Below are 18,469 nucleotides of genomic sequence, written 5' to 3'. Positions count from 1 at the left end.
TATACTTCTGCTATTATATTTACAGCGTCACTAATGGTGCTTCCTCATAATATGGCCGTATCCACTTGTTTTACACATATCCAAGAATATATTCCAGAATATAGCCTTTACACTTTCTGATGATTTCTCACAGAACGTAACAGTATTTACTGGTCATTTCTATACTGCACAGCAAGCCAATAGTGTCAAATCTAAGGGCACTTTTCACCATGAGCAAGTATTCATGGTGGGAATTCACCATAATTTCACACAGGTATTCTCACACCGTGACCTTTTTATCACACATCTGATGCTTATTTTGCTCTGTTTGTGTTTCTCAGTCATATTCATACTAATATGAATGACTGACCTCCACCACAGAGCTTTCATCCAAATACACACCAGAGCAACCAGTGACCCAGTAGTTGCCTGTAGTGGTTTATATGGATGCATTGTAGGTAAGTAGCATGCTTTCACAATGGCTTTTCAAAGCCACAGCTTGAAACTGAATGTATACCTCTGACAGGCCATACCACATTTAGTCCTTGAGGGGGACTCTTGAGAAGCACTAGATGAAAGGTCACTGTTCATTTAAATTTAGATCTCCATCAATCAAGTGAGATTGTGATTGCAAAGGTTTGAGCAGTGGATCGACCAATGGTCAGGCCAGCTCCGAAGATTAAAGGCTGCACAGAGCCATATTTGATTAAACTCCCCAGGAGTTTCCATGGAGCCACTAACGCAGCCTTGAAGCTGTCTCTAAAGATTATGTCACTACTTACTTCCTACCAATCTTACTGTGGCCTTGCTGTGATTTACATCTAATGTATATTTATGAGAAAGGTATATAGATGTTTTTCCAAATTATACATTTTCATTAGCTAAAAGAGTACAGGACATTAAGTTCTTCTACTAAATGGTGTGGGTAACAATATAAATGTGCTATTCAAGTTTTATTTGTTAAGTATTCATAAATTACATTTAGATCCTGATTTGTTAATTAATCATTCCTTAGTAGATACTAAGAATTTATGAATGAAGGAATGGTGCTCCGAATGTATTTCAGTTATTTACACATGGAAATGTATTCTAGTTTGATTAAATAGCCATTAATAATAATAAATAAATTGTATCAACACTAAATATAAGGCCTAATACAAAGTATTTAAATAAGGAATCATCTACAACACATGATTCCTCAGTGAATATAACTTCTGATGTGGACTTACCTCAGTTTACCAATGAAGCTCTCTCCACCTCGAGACAGATCAGTGGGATCAATGGAGATGAGGTAATTCGATGTTTTACTCTTTTTCCTCTTCCTGCCAGCTAACAGGAACACCTGTGACAAGCCAAGCCATAAACCAGAAATATGAGCTTCACAAATACACTTAAAGACTAGACTTTATTTGTACACACACAGCTTAAAACTATGAAACAATTGTATATTTTGTGTCTTTTGTATATTTGACATTATACACAGTGTTTACCAGAGAAAAACCGGTATGTCTTAAAGAAATTCTTTGCACTCTTTTTACTAAACCTTTCATTAAAGTTAACCTTACAGAAATGTTACACAATAGTTAATTTTGCAAAGTTTTCACGATGTTTGATACTTTGCAGGTGTTTAGAATGATAAATTCTGCTGTTGTTTACAGCAACACTGTGACTGCTCCCTGACCCTTCTCACCTTCTTGCCGTCCTCTCTCTCCAGATGAAGGTAGTAGGTGGGATACATGCCTCTGTCCATGCCCTTCTTGTCTCTGGTGATTCTGCACTTCACTCTGACCCCCTGGGGTGCAGGTCGCAGAGAAAACTCCTCAAGGTCATCTACATCAATTGCAGGTTCATTGACTGGCGGGGTGGGTGCGGATGCTACCTCCTGTGGGTGAAAACAGCCCACACAGGGCAAGACCCCTCGTCAGATTGTGGACTAGTGAGTGATGCATTACATTTGACTTTCATTAGAACAGAGAAATGAGTCTGAAGATCAAATCGCCCACTGGGACTGAGAATGAGCACACAGTGTCTAAAATAAGGATCTGGTGTAGAGACGGAAGACAGAGTTGACTGAAGGGAAAGATAAGAGTGGAATGAGATGATGGTTATCGTAAGTACAATGCCAGAGTACAGATGCAGCAAAGAGGTTTTTTTTAAAGAGGGTTAGAGACCTGTGTCATCCATTATCACACCTGGAAAGCTCGTTGATTTCAAGTGTTCAGAAGTATGCAAAATAACAGCCAACAACACATTCTCTTAATAGTGTGTTTGATTACATAAATTGCACATGCACAGTGCTTACACTCATAGAAAATAACAGTTTGTTCCTTTCAAACTCCAAGAGGCGCATAAGATGTTCATATTAGATTATTGTTCCACCACCTGCATGCGGTATCATCTGCACTCTAGCATGCACAGCAAAATTACTTTGAGATGACATCTGTGTAAATAAATGGCAGGCCAGAAATAGCAAAAGTACCAAATAATTCCAATATTATCTGTAGAAGAAAAAAGAAAAGCCAAAAGGCAACTGCATCTTTGTAAGGTCTATTACTGTACTTTCAGCCATGACACTTAGATACAGTTTTTAATGGAGTCAAGCTGAGCCACAAAATAGAATCTACTTTTTTTCTTTTGCACGTTATTCACTCGGTTGCTGGGCAGAATAAAGACACATTATGCAAAGAGTATAAATGTGTGCTGTGAACTTTTATACTGTGAACATTTTTACCTTGCATGACTTCTTGCTTGTGGCAGAGCCTGGTCTCGTGTTGCTGTTGAGCTGTGAGGAACTGGAGCTAATTTCATCTTCATCGTCCTCTTCTTCATCAAAATTCATACTGCTGGATATACCTTCACAGACAAAAGAAAAAAAAGATAGAAAAAAAGAAAGAGGTGTCACTGCTGTTAATTGGTATCATGAAAAGCTGCAAGCAGTACTGTCAATCATCTCTTGTAATACATTACCTCGTCAGGCATAGATGACTGGACATCTATGTTAAGGAGGTATAATGTTACTTATTTGGTGCCAAACAATACTGTGACTGAAGACTACATTTCAAGCTGGTCCACTTGAGGCTGTGTTTTAAGCTCTCTGGAAATGTGAAAAGGAATTGCTTATCTAGTGTTAAGTTGCAAATTATAGCCCTGCATAATAAGGGCACGGTTGTTGCAAGGTATTTGATTTTGCAAAGAAATAACCAGAAAAGAAATCTTTTCCACAGCAACCATTTTGACATGAAATAGTAGGGTAACTACAGGTATTACCAATGATAATAATTAAAGTCCTGTTCCATTCAGGCCAAACAGAGTCGGGGTGCTGCTACTGTGCATGTTGGCTCACTGGAAAGGCTCCGCTACACTGAATGGAACAGTGCCTTAATTAGTGTCATGGGTAACGCCTGTGATTACCCTACTATAAAAGCAATGTAATGAGTTGAAAGGGTAACTTATTGTGTCATGATAAGACAGTAACAATATTTATATGAACATAGCCATCATTCTTCATGTTAAAGTCCAAAATTTAATAATGGATTTCCTTCCAAAATCTGTTTCTACTATTGCTAAAATAAAACAAAACAAACAAAACCTGTAGCTGTGTCCCAAAATTACTCTCTATTTGCAATGTGGCGCACTATATTTATCCTCTTCCATTTTATCTGTGTCCCAAGTGTAGAGTATAGTGTATGCTCTATAATATTCTCCGAAATTCATTCAAGAAACAATATAAATAGTATCCATAGCATGTACACTACTTTTTGGTAAAAATCTTACACTGGATGTGTAAATAACAGTTACACAACACTGTACAGTCAGTGAAGGCACAAAACATGATGATTTACACACTAAGTATCCAAAAGCTTACTAAAAAGAAAGACTATTGTTTATTATGTAAGGAATAATGATACTAGTAATCAGTGTTTACAGTAACTCTTTTGTTTTTAGAAACAAAGATTATGGTGACAGAAAAATATGTCAGCGTCATACATTAGTGTCAGAATTATATCATTCAGATGCTTGGTCTTAAAATGGCATTTCTATTTGCAGTTGCAAGTTCTAACATGATTCAGTGTGTTTCACCCTCCTACCAACACGCCACAGCAGTGGACCAGAATGTCGTGGGTGTAAATATGGACTCGTGGTTGTGTTGTTGCAGATGCAGTGACAGAATCTCTGTTGAATGCTGACAGTACCTTTCTTGAGCATGGTGACGCGCAGATCCTGTTTACTCTGTGACTGGGTGCAGCTCATAACAGGCTCTGCGTCGCCCTCCTCTGTGGTGTTGTGACCCACTGTTAGGATCTGGATCTGACTGTCATCCTGCTGGGATGCCAGGCCATCGATCGCTGCTGAGCCAAAATCCCACAAGAACAAAGTCCATCAGAACAATTCAAAAATCAGTATCTCATGTTAGCGTAGAGTGAATGGCCAAATGGATCACAGTAAAGTAAAACAAAGACAGTAGTTACCATAAAAAAGCTACAAATTAGGCATGCAGTCAATACTTGCCTGAGTAAATGTGATAACATTTCTACATCTGCGCTTTGATGAATGTGGGGGTGTTTTGTGCTCTGTTCTTATGCCTTGAGTAATTGTTTCCCTAACTGTCTTTACAATTAAATTAGCTTCTAATGTGTAAGAGGAAGAACATTATGTCAGTGCAGCTCCAGGCATTCAAGCACAGTTCAATGTTAAATGCAGTGCTGGTTGTTTTGTGGAAATCCCAGATTTGGTGCAGTGTTGCTTATAATGAAATATATTTTTGTATAACACAATTGTCTAATCAGTTGGTTTCTAATGTGGCCTCTTGCCCCTTTTTGCCTGTCTTCAAAGATGTGCATGGATTTTTTATGGAATTACACTGAATTTCAAATATGGAGACATGCTGTTTCATCAGACACTAGATTTGTAGAAATATAAGAGCATGGACAAATTTGTTGACATATTTATGACTGATTCTGACAGATTAGTCAATATCAGTCTGTAAGTGTAAAAACAACTGGTGTATTTTATTCAAGGATTAAAGTTGCTGAAAGCGTTGCTAAGTAGAGGTCAATCTGTGTTTGTTTAATTAAATTTGGGTTTTGTTTTGTATCCCAATTAACATTATTTAACCAGTCTTGTGCTGGATATTTAATTTCAGATGTAGATATTTTATTATGGAACAGTTGTTTTAGTATGTGCTGGGTAAAATATCTCTCCTGAAACTTTGTGCTTGTGCTTGAGAGTGAGACACAGAGAGAGTGAGACAGGTCCATCAGTGGTGAGTTTGGTGCTATTGACCTGATTAATCTTTTACCCCAGTGGAATCCCATACATTTTTTTTCTGGGACAAAGTCATTCCAAAGATGAGCATCTACTATATTGCGCTAGATCAGATGACAAACATCTGTAATGTCAGAAATGTGTATATACAAAGGTTGAGTTTGCTTGATCAGTTCCTTATTGTTCTGCAATAATGATTTTGTGTTTAGAGTTCAGTCTGGAATAACATACTGTGAATGCTGAAAAAGCAAGGAAGCAAAGGAGACCAATCAAAGTATAGTTGAATACACCATTTCAACACTCAGTTTTCCTCTACCATCTAAAGACTAATTTATGTCTCTACTTGTGGTGTGTCAGCAGGCTGACAGCACTCAGACTGTCATACATCATTACAGACAGTTGAGCTCTGACAAGCATGGCACTGCAGCAGTGGCTAAGAGGGCAGCTTCACTGGCGGTGTTTGTTGCCAGATGTGGCTTCAAAAATCAGCAAGCAAACTATTATCTGAGGCCCGCGAAGAGGGCTTGAATAGACAGTTGCAGCTGCTGGATAATAAGGATTTTGTCTTTTCTCTTTCATACTGTCTGCTTCTGATGACTTAAATCTGCTGTTTTCTCAAACATGAATACATAAAGACCAAAAACAATATCTTTTAATTCTTAATTTGGCAAAAAACAATACATATAGTATTTTGGTGTGTTTATACTGTAGATATCTACGGTCTATTTTGTATTTTTTGTCGACTTTTACCTTTTCTAACCACCTCTTCTATAATTCAGTCGGTCTGTCAGTTTTTTTTTGCCTGTTCATTCATCTTAGTTATATATATTTTTCACTCTGTCTGACTACCCATTTGTCTTAATATTGACAGACTGACCTTTGTGCTTCCCCTTCCTCTCCTTCTTGTCGCTGCCTGTCTGTGGAGTGGAGCTGGCCGATGCTTTGCCCTTTTTGGCTGAGCGAGGTGGCTGCGTGTCCGCTATCACCTTCACCTCCTCCTGTTCAGCTTCTTGCACTTAACACAGGGATGGAGAGGACCAGCGGGACAGAAAATGAGATAAATGGAACTGGCAAGGGCAAAAAATAATTTGGAAATATTAAGTTTGCAGACAATACATTTTTTTTATACTATATAATAGTTAATACAGAGCAGTGTTTTTCTTCTCATGATAATAAGGTTATTATTCCCCTTCTTTCCATCATAAGATTAGCCGACATTTTGTCAATATATTTTCTCTTCTCTCTACATGAATGTGTCATTTCGTGGCCTTGAGCCCAGAAACTGGCCCCCAGAACCAGGGATTAGTAAGCTGCTCTGGTCTCTGTGTGTAGATAAGAAGACCTCATCAATCCCAGTCCTAAAACCATTTCTGCTCTCGAGTTGATAGATTTGCAACACAGTGCCAGCGCCTGCAATAGATGGTATAGTATGTTGTATTGGGTCTACATGGGCTCTAATTTAAAATGGTAATAATAGCAACGTTTTTTGAATTTTTTATTATTAAACTATTTCTATAGTTTCTGTTTGGAGATTGTGCCACTTGTAGCATACAGTTTGAATTGGGAAAAGATATAAAAACTGCATAAGAATAAAATAGCTTTCAGCCCAAGAACAAATACCTCCAGCATATAAGACAGATTCAGCTTTATTTGTTCAATCCATGTTTTTCTTAAATGCTCTGTTTGATCTTTCTGAATCAACAGAGCCGTAGAGGAGTGTCAGTCTTACTTACCGTGGTAGATGGTGCTGCTGTTGCTGCTGAGGTAGGATTCCACCAGCGGAGCCTGTTCCTCGCTCTGTTTGGTCCGGCGGGTGCGAGATCTCCCGTCCACATTGGACTGGACCATCAGAGGCTCCTGCCTCTTTTTCTTCTGCTTCTGTTCTAGGAGCGCTCGCTGTTGTGGAGGTTTCATGAATGTGTTTGAATGCATGCAGACACACCGAGATAGAAATAAAGGGAATGATTACATCACAGACTCCTATTATACATCATTATAAGGAATAAATTAAGTTCAAACAATATACAGAGGCATTGAAGTAAGCACCCATTTCTTCATTGAAGAAAAACCTCTGTATTTGTGTGGCCATATTGACCAAACATGTAATGAGAAGAATAAACGAGTGCATATGAATATACAAAATGGACTCACCGAGTGATTAGGTAATAATGTAGCTGCAAATTGTATCCTCAATTACATCCAGTAAACCATTTTAACATATTCAAGAGGCAAACCTTTCTTCTCCTTTTCTTATGAAAAAGATAGCTCTTCATACATAATGAAGAACACAAAATAGTTTTCCATTTTAAATCATTTGTGATTATCATTAATGAGCCCTTGCAGGTTTTCTTGTAAGCTATCTTCACACTGTAGCTGAGTGGCAATAATGCAGTCTTAAATAAATTTGTCAAGACAGGAGAACAATCTGAAGATGTTTAAGGATGTGCTACCTGAATAGCCTGACCTGAGGCTGGATATAGCTATTCATCTGAGGTAACTCTCAGCCATATGCAAGTCTTCAAACCAGAGCTCATCAAATATTGAAGGTTTCTATTAGTGGAGCAAGCTGCAGAGGATTGGAGCACTACAGTATCCCACGTAAAGCTCACATCTTTGCCAACTCAGTGATAACAGTAGGTGCATTTTGTGCTTCAAATAAACTTTGGCATAAAAGGTTTGAAATGCACCGCTACACGCTCCCTAAGAGGTCGAAAGAGACGGTTTGTTTTTACAGCACACTATATTTTAAACTAAAATAACAGAAATCACTTGAGTGAGGAGTAAAGCTAAATGTGATACATTTTCATGCCCCATTAAGTCATTAATCCAAACATTTCTTGGCTTTATTTTGATCAATAAGGCTATTAATTAATAAAAAAAGATGTGATATGATAGTTATATGGCTAATTATAGGTTAAACTAAGGTTAACTAGATTAAGAATAGTATTTTTAATCCATTCCAAGTATGGATGAAAAGCAGTTGACTTGCATGTGAAACAGACCACCTGGAAGGCCTTCCCATTGATTAATCAGGAAAAGACTGCAGGAGCGTTTGATTCTGTAGTCAGAGACTACAGTTAGAGACTACAGAATCAAACATGAGTACTTGCCTCATATTAGCGGGTCAGAAAAATAGCTGGACATCAGACAGAAAGAACAGAAAATGATTGAACTGCAGCCGAGGCATGCTTGTCTTGTCAGTGTTGCTTGCAACAAACAATGACAACAGTTTGAAGAGTGTGAAGCTGCCAAAGGTCAGTTTTATTGAAGGATCCTGTGGTCCTGTATCGCTCTAACTCATGATTTATTTTATCACTGAATGAGGAAATAAAAAATGGTTTTTGAAAATAATCATGTCCACACGCCCAGAAATGTTAAGAGAAAGGGAAACACGTGTAAATCGTGAGATGTCCATCAGTGAGAGGAGGAATCTGATCATGCATACAATCATGCATGAGTATAAATGATGCTGATACTATTTGTATAATTCCTTTTAACAAAACACTTGGTATAATATAACAACTAAGCAGTTTTATATTATTTTATCTACTTTGTTTGGTAACCAAAAATGTTGAAGTGATTACTTGCTACATTGGGTATTGGATATCAAGAATAATATAATCTAAGTTATAACAATGTTGAATCATTTGAAAGGGAGATAGGTTTGTCAGGCACTGACAGAGCAATCTGTTTCCATTTATTTTTATTCTATTAGTATGAAACATGTTTCTATTTTTCATCCAATGGACACAATGTTTAATAATTTGAAAAACACAATTTAAAAACATTTGGTTTAATACTGCTTGACATTGGGTTTTTCTACATGTTATTTATTGGAATCTTCAAGGGCCTTACACACACCATCTAATTAGAGCAAGGCTCAGAGAGATAACAAGTCCTAGCTGACCATTTGCATCCCCATGATGGAGCAGCGGAGGTTTGTGTCATGATAAAACTACCCAGTTATAATTGATTTTGCCTTTGCGTTACTCTATCATCAGAACAACAGGAGGAACAGCACAAGACTCACCTGTCTGTCTAGTTTCTGCTGTCGGAGGTTGGTGCTCTCGTCATCTAAAGTGCTACGAAGAGAAGAGCAAAGAAAAGGGGGGAGGGTGGCGGTGTTAAACATGCTCCTCAACTGTTTATGATGTTTATAATATAATAATGACATTTTCCAAACTGCTTTAGTTTGTTCACTTGGTACTCTGAAATTGCAATAGACCATTCCACACTTACAGCATATGACTGTATTTTAGTTTCATATATATGGAAATGAAGCTTGTTGTGGATTTCAGGAAACATTTGTTTGTGCTGCAAGACATTTTGTTTTCACACTGAAACCTAAATTACCCTCATGGTTGTGTTTACTACTGCACACTCAAAATGCATTGGTTCATTATTCCCTGAAAAACAAACAAAATCTATTCATGGAAAACAGTTAATATATTTGTTTTAAATGAGTATACTGTGTGCATTCTAATCTTCAGCACAACTGAACACAACAATGTAGGACTACAGGCAGAAAGATTTTCTTAGAGAAGCCTTATCTTGTGTGTATGCACTTAGCTTGTATATATTTTGATTACTTGCTTATGCACTTAATGAATATACTATATCCAGCCACACTATCTAGTTCACTAATTTACTTTATGTCAAAATTATGTTCAGATTTTGGTTTAAATATACAAAGCTTCAGATACAAAGTCCAACAATAAAAACACACCAGTCCGTTGCAGAGTAGGTGTAAAAGGTAACAGGGCAGCTGAGCTAACAGTGTCATAGTGTCTTTGATAAAGGTGTAAATTAATTCCCATATGCATTGCTTTAAAAAGTTGCAGCAGAGATTTTGCAAAGGTGACAAGAAGGTGTTGAAAAACCAAGAGTGACAGTGACTGGAGGTGCATGTGCAGATCTCCTCAACTGTGTCAACAGACATTAAGCCATACTGCAGCAGCAACAACAGCAACATTGTCACTGTTTTTCTTAACACTTGTACCAGTGAACATATGGACAGCAGCGTCTGTCATGAGACAGGCAGACACAGAGGGTCTCGTGATCGTGGGTGTCATATGCTGTACAGATTGCAAAGCCGTTTGAGGCACATTCATGATTTTGGCCTACATATAAACAAAATGGACTCTTCTTGATTTGACATTCCTTGTCGCAGAGTATATTGAACTGTTTTTACTTCATTCACTAAGAACAGCACCTGCGTTCAGCTTCACAGAGGCCACAGTTTTCACAATTGAAAAAAAAAAATCAAAAGATCTATGGAAACCGCTGGAAGTCCTTCTGCTGCATCATTCACCTCTCAAAGTCCATATGCTTGTATGTTCCAATATATACACTATCGCCCTCTTGAAGCTTCAGTGGAAACTGTGTCATTATTGGTGAATCCGTTATGAACATTATCAACTGAATAATAGCTGTTCTTCTTCCTTCTCAGAAAGACCCCTCAGAAACCTCAATGGTTCCTAATTAGAGGGCAATGGGATGTTTTCTCCAAGAGAGCTGGAAACAATGAGCTACAGTGGAAAAGGATGAAAGATGGGAAGGGGTGTCTGCTGATGTGTGATGAATGAGAAAATTATAATGTGTTTTTTTTTCCAGATCTCTTAACTATTACTAAAATTACTTTGTTTTGTAAAGATGAACTTTTTTACATGCAGATGCATATGTGTTTTCCTTACACGTCCTTTTCCTTTTTTATTCAGTCTGCCTTTTAAAGGGTATTATATATACAGCTTATGACACAGGCACCTAATTATCATTCTGCATGTTCTTAATGAATGAAGTCTCATATTCTACATTCTATTACATTCTAATACATTTATTTATAAAATCTATGTTTTACTCTCAACAATTATAAACCTTTCATGCATATTGCCTGAGGATGTATAAATAACTTTACAATCAAATTATATATGTCCATATAGGTGCACATATGTATAATCTGGTTGATAATGAAATACTGACAAGTAATTGCAGGGCTGATGGTTACAATATAAAAATAGAAAGCATTTCCAGTTTTGTATAAGAGTTATAATGGTCAATTTTTTACTTGTCAATTTGTTATCTCTCAGCTTGATTAATGGCAACTGTGGCAAATCTGTTTTCGTTTCCCATTAAGTCTTACTGGTTCATAATAAATAAAGCCAACAGGTGGTTTGTCCTCATGGTTGATGAGCCTTTTTACACTCTTTACACCTCTGTCAAAAGACTGAATGCAACAGTGACTGTGGATAGTCAGTACTGCAGCTATAGCATGTAACATCAGTCAATTAATATTTAGTCTACCTGTATCTCTGCACTACCGACTCTGGTTTGACAACAAAAGCCCACACAGATGCAATACAAATGTATTTACCTCCCACTCTCTGTCAGACGTACAGACAAACAAAGCACTCCATGTCTGCAATCAGAGTAATCAAGTGTGTGAATAGGCATCAGACAGGAAGATAATGACACAAACAATACTGTTCCAGTGGAGGTCAAACAGCTCATTATTGTCGAGAGTCTCTGGTCACTCTTGTCCTGGAACACACCAATGGTGAGATTTACAGGAACCTTTATATTCTGTTAAAGGACTAACTATGTATCGACTGTAATGCAGTGCAACTGAAACTCAAGGTGTAAATGATCTATGTAATGACAAGGCATAACACTGACTAGTTAAATTCCATCAACCATCACGACATTTAAAACCTGCTTGAAAAAAAACGGACAACACACTGAAATTTAAAAAAATGTTTTAAATGTTTTAATAAGATCACAGAAATTACACTAGAAGGATGAAAACATCCAATATAAAAAAGTAAGGCTGTGCACACTTAGGTCCCAAGTATTTACTGATAATGCAAAGATTTTGGTAACTATACATTCATTACCTGGTCTAGTGAACATCTAATGAAGGAAAGCTTGTATTTATGCATTGTGTGCAGAGCCTTCTTTTTATATGAAAACTGAGAATCTAAATTATATTTTGAAGCAGCTGAATTATTTTGTTGCTTTTTGATCTCAATATGTTTGAAGGCAAATGTTCTGATTCATCACACTGTATGCCCATATTACGTGTATTTGTTAAATTAATATTTTTTTTACTAATATCTACAGTGGATGGCTGTGGCTCAGAGGCAGAGCGGGTTGTTCCTTAATCGGAAGGTCGTGGGTTCGATCCCCGGCTCCTGGTGCCACATGCCGAAGTATCCTTGAGCAAGATACTGAACCCCAAATTGCTCCTGATGCCGTAAATGTGTATGAATGTTAGTTTCTGTTCGATGGACTTTGCCATCACTGAGTGAATGTGTGTGAAAGGTCTCACATACTGTAAAAGCGCTTTGAGTGGTTGGAAGGCTAGAAAGGCACTATACAAGTACAGGTCCATTTAAACTGTACCTTATATATCAAGTTTGAGACAACACTGTTTACAAGCTGATGATGCTGTGAAATTCAGGACTGATTTTGATCTAACAAAAACAATTTTTTTTAATTTATTCTGACTAACTAACTATTAAAAGTTTGATTTGGACACCAAAATTTTCATTAACTCAGCCAGCCACAAGTGAATTTGGCAGTCAGGGGAGGGAAGGATTTGACTGTTATCAGTCACGGAGACTCCTCTTCACACTTTTAAAATAGTTTTCTGTGCATCACCAGGTTTTATATGTGTGACAGTCATTGGCTGATGATTCTGCAGCAGCACCCGGCAACGACGGAGGACAATCCAATATGCACACAAAAGCATGTTTAATTGTCATTTGCATGGTGCGAAGCGTGAAATTTGATTGTGAGAAAATTAATCTGATGAGCACTGCACAGACCCAAACTGACCTTGGTAATGAAAGTAAAAACTAAAGCTAATATTGACACAATGTGACAAGACTAATACAGATAACAGCATTAAACAACCTATGCATTACATTAACCAGATTCAGGTAAGATTTTCTGAAAAGGTAATGTAAAATAATTGTAAATGCATTTTTGACAATATATCAATTTCACCTTTCCTTTTGTCAAGAGCTTACAGTTTCTGCTTTCCTCCCTGTGTTCCCATCTCAGAGAGAAAACAGAAAGAGAACAAGGGATTTGCACAAGTCTTCCACTACTGAAATGCAAATCATTTGCTCCCCGCAGAGAAGAGCTACTGTACAACTGCTGTTTCTTTGTTGATGTGTGTGTTTGTGAGATATGTCTCCTTCATTTTGTGAATTTCTGTGAATGCATGCACTGTATAAATCTAATGAGATGAGAGAGCTACACAGTGCAGCTGTCTCCTCCAACTCTGCACAAGAGGTCCATGCATTTTTCATGGGCGCTTCACGGGATGAGAAAAACTGCTCATTTAGAAACCACCAATCTCTCTGTCCCCAATGGCATACTTCAAGATATAAATTTGGAAACTGATAGTGGTTAATGTCTTGTTTAAATGATTTTGTTACCCACCATTCAAATTCAAAAATTAGCTTTTAGTGCCTCTTGTCTTAAAACAAAAAGTGAATGGTCGAGAAGGCCAAAATGCAAAATGACCCAAGTAATACAGCTTGTTGTTCGCACCACTGCATCAGTCATGGAATAATTCTGTGTGTTTAAAAGTCAATCTAATGATTTCATAAAATACTTTTGCTTTAACCTTTATTATTCTGTGTTAAAGGTTGGTCTTTTCCAGAAGTTTAAAATAAATTCCACACAGATCACTTTCTGCTGTCATCCTGACGCAGTCTCATTCTGAAATTCATGGACTGCCACTGTAACTTATAGCAACCGTGAGCCAATGGCATCAAAGTAAGCAGGGAACCATGGCAATGGGTATTCAATCAGAGGAAAGAACCAACAGCATTAGTAGGACTGCACTTGAAATTATTAAAGGTATAGGTTTCACAGCAAGAGACTATAAGGTCATTTACACTTGCATTTTCGTTAGTTGCTGCTACAAATTATTGGAATGATATTCCCAGCATAATGCAATATAGATCATTTTTGCACACATGCATGCAGACATGCACATAAAGCACACACTTGCACACGAAAGGCGGGAACTTCCTCAGTGATGTACTATATGACCTACATCCTACATTCATGATGACATTCCAGTGAAACTACTACTTTTGAATCCAATAAAACAGCACTGTTTCTGAATGACATCATATGCAGTTGTACACATGAACAATATATTAAGGAGAGAGAATATTTTTCTGCCTGTGAACCAAATTGAGACCTGAAATCCAGGAATTCATTCAAAAAAGAGCCTCATCATTTTTCATGTTCATATTATGCCATTAAAGAAAAAATAAAATCCAGTTTCCATCCACAGTGTTTGTTTTTATTGTGCCAATTCAATGTTACCGTTATCAGTGTGATCTCCTTGTCAGACACTCACATGACTGAACACCCGCTCAGATACACAAACACACACACTGCTTCAAAAAGATGAACACTGTGCCCTCTCCTGTGTTCCCAGGAATGTGGTACAGTACCTGTAGGGGATCCAGTCGGAGGAGTGCTTGGAGCTCATTCTGTATCAATCACTCTGACCGCTGCTTCCTAACTGTGAGGCTAACGGCCTGCAACAGCACCAGTGCAAGTAGCTACGGGGTCTGAGGACAGCGATCACAGCCAGAGAGCCCACATCGCCTGTTCATCATCTGCACACAGCCCTATATCCACAGCCCGCCTGTGTTCCTTCGTATGTCCTCTAGCTGTAGGGCAGCAGATGACTAACAATCCAGACAGACAGCCGCACTCCTCAGTCATGCACACTGAGCACATGAAATAGCCGTTTTCTTCTCTCCCATGTGTACGCTTCCAGTCAATGCCTCTCCTCTTCTCTTCTTCTCCCATCGACCGCCTCTGCTCCTGCTCTGTACTGGCTCTCTTCCCTCGCTCTCACTCAGTAGGCTCTATCTAAATCTCCCTCCGTTTCTTGCCCTTTAAATCCCCCCCCCCTCCCCTCCCGTTCCTTCCTTCCTCCCTCTCTGTCCAAATCTCACTCCGTGCCTCTCTGCCCAATCTATCTCTCGTTATCTCTTGTGCAGCATCACCTACAGCAGCATCGAGTGCTAAGCCTTGAGCAAAAAAGGTTATAGAGATTCCCCTTTGTCTCTCCTCTTTGATGTTCTTTTTATTCTATTTCTGCACACTGCCACCCCCCTACTCTATACACACACACACACTCTCTCTCTCTCTTTTTCTGACACACTCTCTGTATCTTTCTTGCCTGTGTTGCATGAGGCATGTAAAGCAGGGACTCAGATGTGTTTTCTGGAACATAATTTATTTATTCTCTCAGAGTAAGAAGCATTAGCATATGACTGTGCAGACTAGTGTTAACAGCCTTTAATTCAACACTCTCTACGGCCAGACAAAGGCGCCCTGTGATAGTGCCACAGCGCTGAACCTCTCTCACACACATCTGCTTCCGCCCTCCGTCTGCCGCCCCTCACTGTCACCACACAAACACACATCACTCACTGTGTTCCCAGGGTTATTCAGGAGTCCATCTATAGACAGTCAAACACAACTGCTTTACAAGGAGTCAATTCATGTCAACTCCATCAACACGCAAATATCTCTAGTTTTAAGTGTGTGATCCACGCGTGTGCTGATTTTATGAACGTGAAATCATCTGAAACAATCCTTTTGGGGGATTTGGGGGAATAAAATCTGTTGCCTGTGGGTACAGATGAAAGCATCTTGCCATCTACTGACTCCCTACAAACGGCTGCAGGCAAAATTGTATTGGCTGTATTTCATCATCCGTGTGTTGAACTGATTTCTATTATATATTCACATGGATTCAGGACATTCAATGCACCAAGCTATTCTGAAATACACAAATAAATTCAAGTGCACACACACACACACACACACACACACACACACACACACACACACACACACACACACACACACACAAACACGATTATTGCTATTTTGGTTTTTCTAATGTGTTGAAGGTCAGAACTCACATCTTGTGCTGATCAGATTAGACACACTGTGTAAAGCTGTAGCATTCAGTATTGCACAAAATGTTATTTAAGCGAAGACAAGTCAAACAGTGGAGTCACTATTAAGTTAATTCAAGCATCTTCTTTCATTTATTGCGCGCATTTTTAAAAAAAGGCATTGCTGATTGCTGAATTCAGTGGTAGACTGTTAAAATAAACCAGGAAGAAATTAAAAGGGCAGAAAAGAAAAATAAAGACATTTCTGTCTCAGTTATATAAAGTCCATGGCAAAAAAGATTTTTTACATAAAAGATTAATGTGTTAAAATAACCAAACCAAAAATAACAGAATTTGCCTGCATGATAAATAACAATGAATTACTTAATAGCCTTTAAAAGCTGCTGGTCTAAAATATTAATTCTGATGACACTCTCACAGCTCTTTTTTTAAAGATTTTTCACTTAATATCTATATATTTTGTACCTCCTATTATAACACCCTGTATTTGTTCTGTTATGTTGAGAAAAAAGCTTTTGATAGAAATCTAGAGATTTTCAACAGATTTTATAATATATAGGGTTTCAATATGGAAACAGAGCCCGACAATTAGCCTTCAGTGAACATACAATCACAAATCTTTTCTTCAGGTAAACTGGTTGTTACACTGGATGGACTATCCAAAAATCTATATAAAAAATATGACCAGAACTTTGTTTTATTCTCCTAGAACCGACAGCATCAAAGCCTTCTGCAACAGCTTTACTGAAACCATAATGAAACATTGATTGCATTCTCTAATGGTATGGCCTTTCAAAAATGTCAAGTCACAAAGGTGTTTCCTTTTGACTCAGACAGAAAGAAAGCGTTGACAGAACAGACAACATAAAATAAATCCCCTTTCATAAAATTCCAGATAGATCGATCCCTTGCACAGTGTTTCTCCCACCATGTCACAGACCACCAGTCATGTTTAGATAAAATGGAGGACTGGGGAGTCGAGTGGATCACATTTTACATGAAGGTGGAGAATATATTACTTATATATTTATTCATTTATTTGGTAAATCTGGGTTATATACTGGTGACTTATTCATTAATTTAATGTAATTTGAGTTTGTTATTCTGCTCTTTAAAAAGAAGATATGATTGTATTAAATTACTGAGAAGCATGTTGACATACAGTTTGTATTTCACTGAAGTGGGCAGTAAAATCAGATGTCCCACCTACACAGTTCTGCAAATCACAGAATCGTAATTTTACTACTCAAGACAAATCCTGGTCTTCTCCCATCAAACTCAGAAAGACTAAAAGAGAGATGGTGTAGTTTTTTGTGTCACAACCCAGGAGACCCATGTTCCTTTTGAGTTTGGTAATTTATCCTATAATTCAATTATTGTAATGAGTAACCAAAGCAAGAAAAATTGCTGAAGAAAAACAACCTACATCATAAATCCTCCTAGGTTCAATTATGCCCGTATTTTTGAGAAGTAGGACGGCACAGTAATTAGTGAGACATCTTGTGTAACTGAGGATGGGGCTTAAAGCCCCCATGTCTACAATCATCAGCTCTGCCCATGCCTTTGAGCAAGGCACTAATTTTCTACCTCGTCTGGCTGCCAAATGAAGTGCGGGCAGAACATAAGTGTGGCTATTACAAACAGACATTACAAAACACTGGTAGTGAGATAAATGTAGATGACTGTCAATAAATGTAACTGACTGTTGAGCCTCTGTGGTTAATGGTGTGTATCCTGCATATCAGCTGGTGTGATGAAAGTGGAGGCAAATGGAACAAGCCACTCCACTGAGAAACAGGTGTAAGCACAGGACCCTGCTTAATATTTGATGCTGTAGGGAGGACTTTGAAGTTTGGCTCTGGTCATGAGAGAGTTGGAAGCAGGAGGAAGGCTGACTTTCATAAAATTTCATGTGTATATTCTCGTTCCTACAAGATAAACAGTGCTTTATTTTTCCTTTTTCTCCCTCTGGCCTAATAGCCATTACAACATTAAACAGCTAATGATAAGATCCTCTTGACAAATTTGATTTTACCAGTCCAGAATTTGTAGTTTTCCCAGAGGCATTTTATTGTTGGTAAAAGGAGGACAGCAATATCAGTAATTATAATAATGGCCCTGGCGCAGAAGGGACACAGTGATGTGAAAATGGATATCTGGCTTGTGTCCTCCTGTCTTAGTTAGTCTGGCTGAAACACAGCTGCAGAGCACATAGCCTTAATAATATAGCAGCCTGATCGGGCATGCAGGACATGTACCTA

The 18,469-nt window shown here is 38.1% G+C and overlaps 1 protein-coding gene across 3 annotated transcripts in view; it reads right to left on the bottom strand.

Annotated features, from left to right (window-relative positions):
- The window catches only part of tub (TUB bipartite transcription factor), a 40,862-nt gene that overhangs the window by 4,671 nt on the left and 17,722 nt on the right, over positions 1–18,469 (bottom strand). Inside the window, exons 1-8 of one of the 3 annotated variants that reach the window (XM_051379937.1) lie at positions 14,721–15,155; positions 9,275–9,326; positions 6,978–7,140; positions 6,122–6,259; positions 4,173–4,328; positions 2,711–2,832; positions 1,670–1,861; positions 1,209–1,321 (exon numbers count right to left, since the gene is read on the bottom strand). In XM_051379937.1, coding sequence (XP_051235897.1) covers positions 1,209–1,321; positions 1,670–1,861; positions 2,711–2,832; positions 4,173–4,328; positions 6,122–6,259; positions 6,978–7,140; positions 9,275–9,326; positions 14,721–14,758 — 974 coding nt within the window. In that variant the 5' untranslated portion in view covers positions 14,759–15,155. Of the gene's footprint in view, positions 1–1,208; positions 1,322–1,669; positions 1,862–2,710; positions 2,833–4,172; positions 4,329–6,121; positions 6,260–6,977; positions 7,141–9,274; positions 9,327–14,720; positions 15,156–18,469 lie in introns of those variants that run through there. The other 2 variants (XM_051379935.1, XM_051379936.1) reach the window with 2 other exon arrangements.

The sequence above is a fragment of the Dicentrarchus labrax genome, unplaced genomic scaffold (assembly GCF_905237075.1).
Source record: "Dicentrarchus labrax unplaced genomic scaffold, dlabrax2021, whole genome shotgun sequence".
NCBI lineage: Eukaryota > Metazoa > Chordata > Actinopteri > Moronidae > Dicentrarchus > Dicentrarchus labrax.
Note: the sequence above shows the minus strand (reverse complement) of the source record. Positions and strands in the feature narration are given on the sequence as shown.